Source organism: Nothobranchius furzeri, chromosome 2 (genome assembly GCF_043380555.1).
Source record: "Nothobranchius furzeri strain GRZ-AD chromosome 2, NfurGRZ-RIMD1, whole genome shotgun sequence".
NCBI lineage: Eukaryota > Metazoa > Chordata > Actinopteri > Cyprinodontiformes > Nothobranchiidae > Nothobranchius > Nothobranchius furzeri.
The window spans coordinates 52,576,040-52,592,381 of NC_091742.1; the positions used below are offsets into that span (position 1 = coordinate 52,576,040).

The 16,342-nt window shown below is 44.9% G+C and overlaps 1 protein-coding gene across 1 annotated transcript in view; it reads left to right on the plus strand.

Moving 5' to 3' along the window:
• LOC107377374 (hepatocyte growth factor activator) overlaps positions 1 to 16,342 on the plus strand; it is a 29,451-nt gene that overhangs the window by 10,391 nt on the left and 2,718 nt on the right. Inside the window, exons 7-13 of the mRNA XM_015946908.3 lie at positions 42 to 152; positions 371 to 545; positions 2,782 to 2,879; positions 8,821 to 9,085; positions 9,163 to 9,302; positions 9,472 to 9,612; positions 9,748 to 9,890. Coding sequence (XP_015802394.3) covers positions 42 to 152; positions 371 to 545; positions 2,782 to 2,879; positions 8,821 to 9,085; positions 9,163 to 9,302; positions 9,472 to 9,612; positions 9,748 to 9,890 — 1,073 coding nt within the window. The remainder of the gene's footprint in view (positions 1 to 41; positions 153 to 370; positions 546 to 2,781; positions 2,880 to 8,820; positions 9,086 to 9,162; positions 9,303 to 9,471; positions 9,613 to 9,747; positions 9,891 to 16,342) is intronic.

Consider the following 16,342-nt stretch of genomic DNA (forward strand, 5'->3'; position numbering starts at 1 on the left):
TGTCAAATGTTTAGTGATGTGTTTGTCTCTGTTGGGTCCAGAGTGCAGCATGAATCCCTGTCAGAACCATGGAACGTGTCGGATGATCTCATCCACGGGAAAGCAGGTGTGTCACTGCAGATTCGGCTTTGATGGACCTAGATGCAGCATCAGTAAGTAACGTTAATGTGTTTCTGTTTCAAGTTTTCTAAATGACATGATAAACTAAAATAACTTGAAAACAATGCCTGTTTTATTGCTGCATCTGGGAGAAAGAAGCTACGTGTGTCCAGATTAGAGGGTGTTTCTTTTTAATGATTGTGAGTGTTTTACCCACAATGCATTGCTTTTTTTTGATTGATTTGTGTGCCTCTGTGTCTTATGTGTGCAGAGCCAGACACAGAGTGTTACAAAGGTAGGGGCACAGGTTACAGAGGAGCGGTGAGCACCACCATGTCTGGTGCCCGGTGTCTGCCCTGGGACTCCCATCTGCTCTACGACGAGCTCCACGTGGGCACGGTGGCCTCATGGGTCACCAAAGGGCTTGGGGAGCATGCATTCTGCAGGTGTGTGTGTGTGTGTGTGTGTGAGTGTTAAAGAGATTTCTTTAGTTTTATGAAGAATGTGAACATTATTATGTGGATTATAAAGATATGCATTCAAAATCACCATCTATATTTGATCACATTTAATTTTGAATTGTAATGAGTATTTAAAATAAAATCTACATATTTAAATGAAAATCCTAATTTTCACAAACAACTCTTGATAATACCGTAAATCCTCCAATACAGGCCGGTATTCAATTAAAGGCCGGGTTTCCAATTGTGGCCGGTGTCAAAGTCGGTTGAGGTAAATAATGGCCGGTCTCTTATTGTGGCCGGGTGGAATGTAGTAACAAGCAAGTTTGAGCGTCCCAGCGGCAGGGTTATAGTCCCCAAATCAACCAGCAGGAGGCAGTAGAGGTTCAAGCAGACCTTTATTAGGCTTTTTCTTCAACGCTTTGTAACGCTACAGACACGATCCTCTATCACGCTCCTACCACACAGAGTCACGGTGTCAGTTAACCATGCTAATTCAACCCACTCCACAGAACACACATCAACTTCCCTGTGGCTTACATAACACTCACACAACACGCAAATCAGCACATAGGAACTAGCAGAACGATAGGAAACACATATAACACAATACCCAGAATGCACCTGGCTTACAACCCCAGCCAGGTCATTACACTATCAAGTTCAAAGAGAACGTGCTGATTATGCTGCAGAACACTCTGGAGAGCAGCAGTAGGGGGTGTATGAACTAGTCAACTTCACTATAGTGACTTTTTATGCCTGTCGTCGACTAGTCGCTGTCACGTGATAATGACCGGCAAGATGCAGCCCTCGGAAAAGACAGCAGTCTGCTGTCAGCAGGTGACAAGCTCCTGCGCTCGGGGGTGGGGGGGTGGGGGGTGGGGGCAACGCGCTGTGCCAGACCGTAGGTACTGACACGCGATCGTTCATGTTGGTTCATTTCCTTTAATGTTTTCTGTCTTTTATTTGCGCCTGATGCGTTTCGCTGCATGCTGTGGAGCGGGGCGCTGCGCGCATCACTTTGTCCTCCGACGCACTGATCACTGATACGGCCGACAAACAGCGAGCACTCCGCTGTTTTTGCGGTCGGTAGATCTTTTAGAACTGCAGTTCAAAGGTAACTCATGAGGTGAATATATATGAACCCAGGTAGCAGTTTTTCTTTAGGATTGAGAGGAGATGCAGGAAGATAATAAACAGACAGGACAGAAAAATAGTCAAATAAAAACAAGTTAGTTTTTGTACCTGCTGTTGCAACAAACAGCCACCATTGAAGGTCATCAGAAGTGAGGAACAGAAAATGAAATAATTATTTTAATGTTTAGAGCAGCAGGAACTCCGAGAGGCTGCAGGCGCATCAGTGAGTTTGCGGCCGCTGCGCAGGGGGAGGGGGGGAGAGGGCTAAAGCAGGGGGAGGGGGGAGAGGGCTGAAGCAGAAACTACCGTTGTTAAAAGAAATGTGTTTAACTTTGAAAATGTGGGCGCAATTTTAATTGTCAAAAACTCCAAGGAACATTAGTTCATTTTGCTCAAATGGAAATAGAGGCCTGCCTCTAATACTGGCCCTCCTTCCAATAAAGGCCTGGAGCTTGATGAGCTTGAGTCAAATAGAGGCCCGGGCCTGTATTAGAGGATTTACGGTATATACATAGTTTGTTTGTTTATTAACACTATTTTTCTTTAGTTTATTATCTAAAGCTTGCAACCATTGGTGAGAAGGAGATGAAAAAATTGACTAATAAATCTAAATATTCAGAAACAAAAACAAATATACTGTAAATATTCAGAAACTAATCTAAATATATAAATTAAAATGTAAAAATTCAGAAATAATTCTAAATATATAAATACATATCTAAATATTCAGAATTTTTTAAATATATAAATAAAAATCTAAATATTCTGAAACAAATCTAAATGTATATATATTTAATTAGTCTAAATAAATCTAAAAATATAAATGCCCATAATCAAATCTAAAAATAATTGTTATAAAGTATTCCTGGGACTTCAGGCAGGAAACTTAGCCCCACATCCTGAGTTGATTCTGATTCCAAAACACAACATGGCTGCTCCTGTCCCATGGCTTCACCTGTGTAGAGCTGCCACCTCTAGTTATTATTCATGACGAATTATTAATTTGGTTTAAACATTCTTATAACAATGCTGCCTTTGCCACTGTGACATTTTGGAGACCAGAGCCATGTGCTCATGTGTGCAGAAACCCAGATGGGGACCAGAGGCCATGGTGCTACACACTTACTGACAGCGCCATCTCGTGGGAGTATTGTGACATCCCGCTCTGCGTGCAGCGTTTGGGTGAGTGTCCTCCTTGGCTCAGGGAAGACGTTTTTTATTCAACTGAACCCGATCTGAGAAGCCAACAGAGATCAAGAAATTCTAAATATCCCCTCAAATGCTCCAAAGGATGTTAACAACGAGATGTGACACGACAGCAAAGAGGATGAAGAAAATCTGTTAAAAATACAATTAAAAATTGACGTAAAACAACTTTTTTGGCACGTACGTAAAGCAACACCAAACCTTAACTAAATCTGAATTTAATTTTATGAAAACGAAAACCGGTAAGGACTAAAACAGACAGGAAAACAACTTCAATTTGACCAAAAACAATTAGAAAGAAAAAAAAAACACCACAAAAACACAACCATCTCTAAGCTACATGCTAAACAAGACAGACTTGACGCTAAAAAGACTAAAGCGACATGGACAAAGATGTTCTGGTTAGATCAAAGCCCAGCTGCACACTCCATGACCTATCAGAGCTTTAATGGGCTGTGACAAATATGCAGAATTTTCTGTGGCACTGCTGCACTGTTGCTCAAAACATTCTTCAACCCCCACCACATGCTACGTGCCAACAGTTGTGATTTATTTGCCCATATGTCACATATCCCATGGATCCCTGCTAGTTATCAAACTGTCATATAGACCTATTCGGTAAGAAAAGCTGCATGCTTCCTTGCTACTCAGCTAGTAACAGCTCAGTTGGACTCTGGCCTAAAAACAGGTGTATTTGAGCAGAAATGACTGCTCTGGTGGTTTATACGATCTAGACTGACATCTTCAATTAGCATTCGAAAAGTATTCATAAGGACCCTTCAGCATCTTTACTCTAGTTTAGCTTTAATGCTATTGGGACGTAGCCTGGCTAGCATCATATATATTATGTGTATAGTCTGGCCACAACCCATGGACAGAGCTCAGTCATTGGGCAGAAAATACAGTTGTCTTTAAAAGAGTCTCTGCACACAATTGGATGGCGCTAGGACCAATCAGAGCAACAAAAACATGACGTATTCAAAGCCACGGAAATCTGTCAATGGGGCGGTCCATCGTACACCGCCAACGAAGCCGTTTCAAACAAGCGCCATTCTAGAATTACCGCCATCTTTGGTGTTTAGCTCCATTGCAGCTCATCATAAAAAAATGCTCTACCGTAATGGTGCTAAGCCTGCAAAACATTTCTATACGAACATAGAGTGCTGTGATTGGCCTGGCCTAAACTTATCTGAGCCAATGGTGGCCCTGCTGAGACGCCTACGGAGTGTGACTAGAGCGACTTGCAGAGCAAAATCTGTAGTTACTGCTGCACCTTGTTTGGATTTCTAGTCTAATTGACTCCAGTTTTAATCAAATATTTTACCGTTTGTGATAGAAAACCCAAATCTAGCCCGTCTTTGCTCAGTCGCACCACTCTGGAGAGGTAGATTCAGCAAAGTCAAGTGGTTTCGTTAGGAAGCTTTTTTTTTTTGAACATGTGAGTCACACATTGTGTCACATCAGGTGTGGTTAATGCGCTGAGTGGGATCTGGAACAGTTGGTCTGCTGTCACGAAGCCAGGCAGATTTTACAAGCTGTTCCCATCGGTTGTGGCCTCTTCAGCATATGATCTGCATCAAGAGCAGGCTCCGTCACCCTGAACGTATTGAGAGAACCATTTAAGTCAAAAAATCACAAGGAGGATTAAAGAAGTCAATTATGACTCTACAAGAGAGAAATTAAAGAGGAAGTAAACCCTAAAATAACTTATTTTTTGTTAATTAACTGTATAATTTGGTCTTTACAAATGCAATCTTTCTGTTTTTGTGCATTTTTGACATGTTTGTGAAAACTTGATTAAATCTAGAATATAAGGGTGTGTCCGAATCCACGGGCAGGATGCTTATGAGTACGGGTCCTCGCCGGTGCTAGACCGCTAAGACCGGAACCCAGCGGCTCTGAATTCGGACAGTCTAGCCTTCACCTCTACGGTGGCCCATCGGTCCCATCACAGCCGTGGCGGCAGCTACACGCAAAGGAAAAATGCTAAAGCTAGCAAAAACCAAGATGGAGCTGCAGCAGCTTCACGTCCATCAGCAGCGTTTGTTCATAACCGTTTTCAGGTAAAGTAACTTTGTTTATTCTAGAAGCTTTCAGGACTTACATGTTAACTTTAGATGGTTTCATGTATGTTTTAAGCTACAGAATGAACTTGTTAAAGGTACACAACACATTTCTACAGAATATTATCATGTAGGTAATTAATATAAACCAAATGCATTATAAATGTTGGATGCAGTAGGATGTTTTTTAATGTAAACTGGACGTTAGAGCTTCTTTTTTTTGCATCAAATGAAGGTAAAATGCTTTAAAAAGACAGGCTTTTTAATAAAATAGCATTGAAGTGTTTTCAATGTGCATTTGTTTATTCAACTTAAGCCTAATAATGATTAGATCTGTCTTAAAAATGTAATTATCTGTAGTTTTTATTTAACTATTCCCTGCTGCCTTTCTTTAAACTGAATAGAACCAGTGTTCTGCAGGTCATAGTTTTTTTTTTTTTTTTTTTTTTTACATTTTTCAGTTAAATAAAACTATTTTTTAATCTATTACAGGTCAGCATGCACTGTGCTGCACATCTGCATTGGTGCTGGTGAAGTTGTGGATCTGGAGGATGAGCCTGAGGAAGATGTGTGTGGAGGAGGTCAGTGGTGCTCTGTCCTGCAGGAGGTACCAGCAGACCACCACTACTGTTAACAGGCAAGTCATTCATAGAGATGTAACAGCCGTCGCCTGAGCCAGCCCAGCAGTCCCTGTAGATGGATGATGGAGTGGACAGTGAGAGGAAGCGTCCCAAAGCTCTCTCTGCAGACCGTCCTGTATGATGTTCCTCTGACCAGAAACGTCCAGCCACAGGTCTGCTCCGGCCCTCCATCCACGTCTGGATCCTCCTGCAGATCCAGCTGCACTGTTAAAGACTTCCTGCTCACTCAGTTTAAATAAATGACCCAGGAAGAGTCACTCAGGTTAATCCTGCTTTAACCGTACATAACTGGTCCATACTGGTTTTGATCTGTAAATAAGTTTAACGTATTATAAATAATCTTGTCTCCTTACCATCTTTTCTTGTTCTGTTCATGTAACATGTTCAAAAACATCTGTAATAATAAAACTGGTGATTAAATCAATGACCAGAAAGAGTTACCAGTTAGTATTTGTTTTAATAAATGTGTTCAAATTTTCAAACAGCTAAATAACATTAACATGACAGTAGAAGGCCTCTTTCATTCAGCTTGATTTCTACCTAAAATGTAATTTAAAAAACAAATACAAACAAAAAATGTGTATAACCTGATCCACTTTAAGCTTTTTAGTTTTCTATGGCTAGTTTCTAAACAAACTTGCATTAAAAACTTCGTTGCTCTCCCCATTTTCCCTTCCTGTTGAAAATCCACAGCCGGCGCGCAAAGCATGCTGGGATAGCCTTGTTCTGTGAGGATACAACAGACCCATCCTCGAAATGTGGGCGGAGCGAGGACGCATTTGAGGACGCGAGAATGAGTATTCTTGGAATTCGGACAGTACTCGTCGCTGCGCTGTGACGTCATTGACCTCAAAATGCATCCCCACAAGCATCCTGCCCCTGGATTTGGACACACCCAAGGTCTAAAAATGTATTAGTGCTGCCCCCTGTGGCAGAACAGCAGCTACTGCATTTTAAACTTGTGATTGACTGGGGCTGGTATAATTTCACGTCATCGGCAGTGTTGGAAACGTTACTTTTAAAAAGTAATTAGTTATAGTTACTAATTTTTTTGTCAAAAAAGTAACTCAGTTACTTACCGAATTACGAGATTATAAAATTAACTAATTACCAAGCAAAATAACTACTTAGTTACTTTTTTCATTAAAGAATGCAAGAAAAATGGGTTAATTGAACTTACTTAATTTACTTTAAATTACTACAATAGTGAAATATAAATGACTAATGACTGAAACATAATAAAATGTATGTCCAAATGTTTTTTATAAACCTGAATAATTTAAATAAATAAGCACTTAACAGGAGGAACTACTAACAGGAACATTACACTAATCTAGACTATTAACAGGTCACTGTGTGATATTTAACAAGACCCCAATCAGCTAAAATTTAAAATTGCAAATAGAAACACCTGTAAACGTTCCCGAGCCTTTAAATGGTCTCTCAGTCTAGTTAAATTACAGAAATGAATGTAATTTTGCACAGTATTTTAATTTTTCCAGCTTCACATAATTGTGTGTTTTAGTAACATTTCTGTTGCTGGTAATCTAGTAATGGTTAAATAAATAAATAAAATCCTTTAAAATGACACTAGAAGAGGCACAAGCCTGATGGAGGACTTACATTTACTAACTTGGGTCAGACCCAACCACAGAAGAGCTGAAGCTGGGTGGTAAACACACACAGGTAGTTCTAATAACACTTGAGCTCCATGACGTGTGAGACTGATGCATCAGTGTTACAGCGGGGCTAAAGACATGATCAGAAACAGGTTACAGCTGGATGATCTAGGAAGGCAGAAGATCAGGACGTCTGAGCGGTGAACAGGTGAGCGGACCTTCGGGACGTCCCGCTGTCACGCTAAGAAGGGCACTGCTGCAGATCCACACCTGCAGCCGTAGACTATTCATCACGTCTTCCTCGTTCTTCATGGCCGTGATGCGCTTGGATGAAAACATCTGCCTCTTTAGCTCCTGATCAGCTGATGACAGCTTCAACACACCGCGCTGCTTAACGCACGCATTTTCTTATCAGTAACAGAAACGACGTTTTGATACAAGAAGACGTAATTAATTAGTTTGCTCGTTACTGAAAGGCATTTTTTTTTGTAACGCGGTTATTTTAAACGGCGTTATTCCCATCACTGCTCTGTTGTGTCTACAGCAGGCAGCGACTGAGACAGTGAGGGTCTCCTCCCACCCGGCCAATCATCATCGTGTTTGTAAGTGTGTTACCGACACCTCTCTCTCCCTGGCTGCAGCTGAAGTGTGGCGGTCAGAAAGCCTCACACTGTTGCTCAACGTTCGACAAGCACATAGTAACGCACAACCTTCCATCCCCAGTAACGTAACGGCGTTGCAACAGTGGGAAAAGTAATTAATTAGATTATTCCGTTACCTAAAAAAGAACGGCATAAGTAACGCTGTTATTTTAAACGGCGTTATTCCCATCACTGGTCATCGGTACAGTCTCCTCCCACTCCCTGTCACTTTGCGAGCCAGGAGCAGGTTAGGACCCAAGATGCAGAAACCCAGAACGACACAAGACAGGTGCGAAGTCAAAGTAAAATCCTTAATTTAGGAAGAGAGTCCAAAATCCAAAAATCCAAAAGGGGCAGGAAGCCAAACCTAATATCCAAGAACCTGAGATGCAAAAACAAAACTCACTTTAGAGCAAAACACCTAGAGACCTAGTGGGGGGAACAGAACAACGCTGACATCAACAACAATGAATCGACATCACATTGAGACGCAGACAGGGTTATATACACAAGGGCTGGGTGATTAGGGAATTGTGCACAGGTGAGACTAAAAACAGAGAGGAGGAGCGCAACGGAGCAGGGGAGGAAACCAGACCTAACAATGGGGAAGGGAGCAAAATGAACTAAAGGGAGAATATGACTAGATAATCAACACTAACAGAAGACTAACGTAAGGGAAACCTAGAGAGAACCTGGAGTGGGCTGGGGAACACAAGCAGGCACATAAGGGGAATCTAGAGGGGGATGGAGAACACAAGGAGACATATGAGGGCGACGCAGAACATGACACTCCCCCTCTCTTCCAGGATGGAAATTCCCCACACTTGGCCATGCCACTCTGTGCCTCCTGGCAACGCCCACTTTTACGGCATTTTTCAAATCTTGACTAGGGGTGAAGTTACATTTTCTGATGGTGTCCAGTCCCTCTTCAAGTAAATTTGAATTTGTTTCAGCTGCTGCTCGAAGGGTCCTCCCCTACAACGTCCCGCCCATCGCTAAAGAACAAAATCCTTCTAAAGCAGTCAAGAATCCCTTGTGTGGGACGAAGCACAAGAAGAGGTTAACGGTACCTAGAGGCCGGATATTCGGCGGGACTTCTGCCCTGCCGGGGACTCATCCGTGGATGGCGGCCATTTACATCGGACAGTCTGATTTCTGTGCCGGTAGTCTGATCTCTCCCTGTTGGATCGTTGCTGCGGCACACTGCTTCTTCCGCAAGTGCGCATATCAGATCTAACAACTATAACTGGTTTTATCACTAGTACTATGTTCAGACCTCTTCTTTCCCCTCACAGTCCGCTGAAGTCCCAGATCCGGGTGGTTCTCGGCCAGCACCACTTTAATGTCACCGGCTCCAACACCCAGACGTTCGCAGTGGACAACTACATCTTTCCAAAACAGTTCTCCGTGTTTAATCCAACGTTACACGACATCGGTAAAGACTTAACCACTCACACATACCAGTGTCTCATAAACCCCCAGACCCATCAAATGTACACACTTAAACACACAAACAGCTGGGTGTGGTAGTGTGACGACACACCAGAGTCTCTGTGTCTACCACTTGCCTCATAACTCGTTATTGAACAATCTTTTTGTGACAGTTTTGATCAAATTGAAGAAGCAGGACGGGAGGTGCGCGAGGAAAACCCCATTCATCAGACCCATCTGCCTTCCAGATAAAAACATCACTTTTCCTGTGGGGTACTGCTGTTCCATCAGTGGCTGGGGGCGCATGCACGAGCGTGAGTGATGCTGCTTTATTCCAGTTTCATCTATCGGTTGGAATGAACATGTCCTTTGAAGGACCTGTGTATTTTTGAAAATCCTTTTCCACTTTGATTTGAGTAAAGAGAGTCACATGTGGTTTAATTTCACAGAGGCAAAGACTTACTCTACCCTGCAAGAGGCCGGCGTGAGGCTGATTTCAGACGACACCTGTAGGAACCCGGGAGTGTACGGGAACCACGTCACTGAAGACATGATTTGTGCTGGGATGGGTGGATGTGTGGACGCATGTCAGGTTTGTTTGTTTATTTACATCCCCATTAGATACTGTTAAAACAGTACAATATTTACATCAAGCATGCAGAAAAATAAATTACAAACACACCAAGCAAAACCAAAACATAAACACAACAAAAGATATCAAATTAAATATTAAATCAAATGAAGTACAACCAAAAATGTGACACCTATGTACTATTCATCCCATAATTGTATTGCTATTCCCATAGCATTTGTCACCCAAATATTTATTCACTTTCCTGCTGATAGAACAAAAATATACATTCTAATCCTTTTCCCAAAGTCCTGTAAATATTTCTGTTTAACTAAAAATTGAGGTAGACCCTTCCAGGCCACCATAGCTCTATATAATACCGTTTTATGAATGCAGAGCATTCTATTTTCTGGAAACACAAATCCGTGTAGAATATTCAAGTACATTCCTACAAAATACTAACCTATTGTAAAGGTGTATGGTGTTTTTGAAATTATAATTATTCTTGTCAATTTTATCAATGAGTATGTTATTCTATGCTTTACACCTAACCATTCCAATTGTTGATACATATTATTATTATTCGTTCTAAATGAGCAGTTAAGTACAAGTCTAGCAGCTTTATTTCTGTGCAGCTTGCAGCCTCTGTAGGCTAGCCTCTGTTGTAGATAGGGTGAACTGATGTCCCACTTTGTGCTGGACAGTCCCGCATTTTCATTACTTTTCACGTGTCCTGCAAATTGAGACTCATGTCCCGCATTATTGACAGTCTCCCGTTTCGAGTTTCAATCTGATAAAAGAAACTGTGGAGAAATCTTCCTGTTGCTGTCAATCAAACGGAGGCGGGAATTTAACGCATATCCGGAGCGTGTGTGGAGCGCGCCCGAACCACCAAAACGTTGGTTACGTATTGTAATCCCAGATTCTATGAGTCTAGTCTTAGCCCTTAAGGTAGCTGCTATTGGAAGGGTGATCTCAGCATCAGCCAATCATGAAGAGCTTAAATGTACGCCCACCAATGGTGGGCACCCCTGTGGGTATATAAGTGGAGCGACTCCACTGTTCGCCTCTGATGGCTCTTGGTCCTAACAGAACCAGTGGGGCCATTGGCTTAAGGGCTGCGACTAGACTCATAGAATCTGGGGTTACAATACGTAACCAACGTTCTATTTCGTCTAGTCTTAGCCCTTAAGCTAGCTGCTAATGGAATAATGCGCAGCTGGATGGGTTTACGCCATACTGGTTAGCTCAACCAAATGGACACACCCAACATGTCTCCTCTTAACAAGGATCGCTCAGCCTCAGCCCAGGGCTTAAAAGGCTGAGGCAGCCAGAGAGAAGAGTGGGGTTCCCACTAAAATATCATCCACAAGAGGATGAAATTCATTCAAGTAGGGCTGATGTGGTGCCATAATGCTTTCACTCAGCCTGCTGAGGTCCAAGCATGGAACGAGTGATGGATCCTGAAGACACATCTCGTAAATAATGAGTAAAGGAACATGGGGAAGCCCATGAAGCCGCCTGACAAATGTCTTCCATCGACACACCACTGTGGAGCACGATAGAAGAGGAAATCCCTCTGGCTGAGTGAGCCCTGAATGTCTCAGGAGAATCTCACCCTGATGAAGCGTAAGCGAGTGAAATGGCGTCACATAGCCAGTGTGAAAGACGCTGGGTTGACAGCACTTGCCCAAGGGAAGAGTCTCTGTAGTGCACAAACAGGCTTTGTGAGTGGCGAATCCCTGAAGTGCGTGACACATATCATGCAAGCGCGTGCACCGGGCAGTGAAGGTGGGAAGCCACCTCCTCGTCAGAATTATGGGGATGAGGAAAAAGTCCAGCCAATCAAAAGACGCCAGTCAGAGTGGCGGGGTCCCCCTCTTGACAGGATGTCTGCTGCCACACTCAGGACCCCCGGAATGTAGGTGGCTTTGATAGACAGCAGGTGGACATGTGCCCAACACAGTACATCTGTCGCTATGCGCAATAGTGGGAGGGATCGAACTCCCCCTTGGCGATTTATGTAGGCTGTCGCCACCTGGTTGTCTATGGGAAATTCGACATGACGGCCCTCAAGACGGGCAGCGAAGTGTCTGATCACATTCCTCACTGTCATAAGCTCCAACACATTTATGTGCTCGTGCATGTGGGAGGGCCAGCGATCTGCCACCGTATGGGACAAGCACGTGCCCCCCCATCCCAACAGTGACGCATCCATAAAAACAGATACATGTGACGTAAGGCGTCCGATGGGGACCCCGTGTGAGAGGATGCAGGGATTCCCCCAGTGAGCGAGGTCCCCGCCCACTGAAGGGGGAACCCTCAACATACGTCTCTTCTGATGTATTGGGTGTACCCGGAGGCAGATGAACCAACGCTGTAGGCGTCTCGTGTGCAGTAAACCTAACGGCACCACAGCATGGGCTGCAGCCATCATGCCCAGAAGTTTCATAACTAACAGGGCTCTCATGATCTTGCGGGGTTGCATGCAGGAGATCACCGTGGTGAGATCTGCCGCTCTCGCCGGAGATAGACGTGCTCTCATTAGGGAGGCGTTCAGCTCCACCCCGAGAAACACAATCGACTGGGATGGAAGGATGGAGCTCTTTTCCCAGTTTATGGAAAACCCCAGGTTTGCTCTGATGCCTCGTCCTTGGACCGGGTGCATAGGAGCAGATCGTCCAGGTAAAATAAAACCGTCATTCCCGCCATGCGCAATGGCTGCAGAGCTGTCTCCAGACATTTGGAGAAGGTGCGCGGGGCTAGCGAGTAGCCGAAAGGGAGACGATTGAACTGGTATTCACCTCCCTTCAATGAAAAGCGCAGGAACTTCCGGTGTTTGGGAATTACTGGGATGTGGAAGTATGCATCTTTCAGGTCTATCGATGTGAACCAGTCCCCGGAGCGCACATATTCTAGGACTTGCCTCATTGTTAACATGCGGAAATGCATCACTGCTATGGAGCAGTTGAACAGGGAAAGGTCGAGAATTGGTCTCATTCCTCCTGATTTCTTCGGTACTACGAAGTAGCGGGAGTAGAAGCCCGAGAGCTCTTTCCCGCGAGAAACTTGGGAAATGGCGTCCTTGGACAGAAGTTCCCGTAGCTCCAGGGCCTGAGATTGTTCCTGTGACATGAACGTCGTCTCCACGATCCCGTTGAAGGGAGGAGGAGCAGACTGAAAATGGAGTGTGTGACCGTAATGAATGGTGTCCGATATCCATTTGCTCATGAGACAAAGGCGGCGCCATTCTTGCGCGCGTTCCGACAGTGGATGCGTGTTCAAGGTCACATGAACGACGTCTGAGGACTGGGTTCATGCCCTTACCGCTGTCGCTCGCACCAGAGAACTGGAAGCGACCCATGGAGGGCTGCGCTCGAAAGGCGAGTGGGAAACAGCTGGAAGAGGCTGATCCGCACCGCGGAGCGTGGTGTCCAAAGATAAAGGACGAGTGGTAGTCGGACCCGTGCACTGGGACGACACAGTGCCAGCGGATGGAGTCACGCACTGTGTCGCTGCACGTAGACGCGATAGCGCCATGACATCCCGTCCCACCCTACGTTGTGGGGGGAGTGGGATGTGTCGGGCCTGGCAGGAAGCTAGGGCCGGTGCGCAAATGGAGCGCACCCGTACAGCTGGCTGTGGGCGTGTAATATGATTGACTGCATGAACATGCAGGTATGTCGCAGTGCTTGGTGTGGGGAACATGTGTGAGGATTTGGCAGAAGGTTCTGCAGAGGACTGTAGGATTGTGCTCTCCATGTGACGTTTTTTGGGTTTTATTTCAAAACCAAAATCATTCACAGAGTTAACATTACAGTCAGAAACACACACATTCCCCCCAACGAGTCATTTTCGTGGTTGCTTTCGGCGAGGTTCTTGCGACTGTGACGGCCAAGACGGTGTCTGCTGGCCCTTTCGAAACCGTTGGTTGCCAACTCTCTGGTTGCACCACCCGGCTCCGTGGGGCGGGTGGTGCAGCTGGGCATCTGAAGTTTCCGCGCTGTTTGTCCCATCCTCTGGAGGAACGGCCAGAATGAAAGGCGGACCAGGGGTGGACCAGGTCTCGCACCGTGGCTGACAGTTCAGTTGTCTTCTGAGCCCTCTCAATGGCGCTCCTAAAATGGGGACCAAACAGAACGTCAGAGGGGATGGGGCCTTCCAGCATCTCTCTGTGCAGGTTTTCGGGAATGGAGGGCAGGGCCTTGAGCCACAAGGCCCGCTGGATAAGGGTCTGTCAGGCAGCAATGCGTGCAGAACCGGTGAGTACAGCAGCGCACAGATTGAGTATGGCACCAGCAGTTTTAGTAATGATGGTTTTCGACTCATCAGGAGCTTCAAGCTCTTCCACCATTTTGGAGACGCCAAAGGCAAGAAGGGAGATGTTATTTCCTGCAGCGCCAGTCTGGAAGGTGCACTGGTGTGCGCAATCGGTGAGCCGCGCCAGCAGATAGTCATGCTTAGAAGCGGGAACTGCTCACTGACCAGCGAGGGGGTTCTTGGCGCCAAACAGCGAGGCCAAGTCCAGCTCCAGTGGAGGAACGGATGGCCAGCCCTGGTCGGAGAAGCCCTCGACTTTGGTAATGGGCGCATATGTGGAAATTGGCGCTTTGAGCTTAGCAGGTTCGGAGAAGGCAGCGGACCAGCAGCTCATGGCAGCGGGAAAGCGCGGCCAGATGGGGTCTGGACAGCGCATTTGTGTTGCCTCGAAAATTCCCGCCAAATCATCTGCTTCAGGCGGAGCCGGTTCTGGTACGGCTAACCCCTTGCAGACTGCAGCCGTGGAGATGATGGCAGGTAGCTCCTGGAGCAGTGCTCTAACTGCTGACAGGGAGCAACGAGAAGGCACTGGAGCAGAGGAACCTGCTGAGGGAGGCTCTTCAACCTCCGTGTTGTCCAGGAGGGAAGAAGGGCTATAACAGCCAGCCTCGTCATACTCCTTATGGTCGATGTCATCGTCCAGTCAAAAGGAGCCGGCTGGCTCCTGGCTGACATTGATGAACTGTAAGGCCTTGTCCAGCGAGTATGTGTTAGCCACCGGAAATTCCTCGTCATTGGCGGGGGTGAAGTACTCAACCCGGCGGATCTTTTCAGCCATGGACAGAGCGGCACAAAACGTGCACGAGGCCTGGGGTGTCAAGGCCAGGCCAGCGTGATGAGCCCTGAGACAGACCTCACATTTGGCGTGCAGGTCGCCGCTGGAGATGCAGCCCGTCTGGCAGGCTCGGCAGGTCCTGACGTCGCTGGACATGGTTGGTGAGTAGATTAGTGCTCTTGGATAACTGCTTATTAATGAAGGCTCTTAAGCTTGGCTTGAAGAGATAACGGAGGCGAACAGTGGAGTCGCTCCACTTATATACCCACAGGGGTGCCCACCATTGGTGGGCGTACATTTAAGCTCTTCATGATTGGCTGATGCTGAGATCACCCTTCCAATAGCAGCTAGCTTAAGGGCTAAGACTAGACGAAATAGAACAAGCATGAGCGAGCACGGAGGAGAAAATGCTGTAAACTTGTGAATTAAACGTGTTCAGAGACACTCGACAGAGTCTTTGTTGTTTCTGAGTCATTTTTTCGTGTCTCGGCGCGGAGTCTGATATGAAGAGGTCAAAATGCAAGCTTTGATCAGTTATTCTCAGACATTTGAGGCAAAAAGTAACTCTAAGAAACTATTATTAGATTAGATCTGAATTTTTTTAGATTAGAATATGATGCTTATTCTCTCACCTAAAATCTAGAAGAGATTTGTTGTCATGTTAAAACAAGTTTTGTTTCTGAATTATGAAAAAAATAGCAAAAACATATGGATATTTTTCAATGAGATGCTGATTTTAGTGGAAAATTAATTAAAACAAACATAAATAGATCTAAAAAATGTTGCTGGTACTTTTACTGTCATTCTGTTGTGGAAAACATTCAATGAAAACTCTGAAAAGCTGCTTAAACCAGCATTTTTTTTATTATAGTGGGCCTACCTTATTAAAATGATCAGAGCCACTACAGTCATGTTGTGGTAACTTGAGAGGGACTGTGAAATAGTAAAGCTTTTGCTGTATCCTTCTTCATGTTGAATTCAAATAAAACAGGGGTGTCAAACTCATTTTAGCTCAGGGGCCACATTGAGGGAAATCTAGTCCTAAGTGGGCCGGACCGTCAAATAAAAAAAAAACTTCAGATTGTTTTCTTTGTTTTAATACAATCACTATGAAACAAGGCTGGAGCCTGAGGACAGTGTAGTACAAGTACAACACCTGAAGTGTACTTGAAAATAAAAAAAAAATAAAAAATCAATACATAATAAAAAATTCCTCAGTGATTCAAAGAGCTTACAGATCACATGGCAAGATCAGTTCCATGCAGCACTTAAAGTATATTTGACTCATTTTACTTTACATCTTTTAGCTTTCACCAGCACATCAATATCAGGAGTCACATCCTGAGTGGCAGCCAACTTCAGGATGTGATTCAAGTTC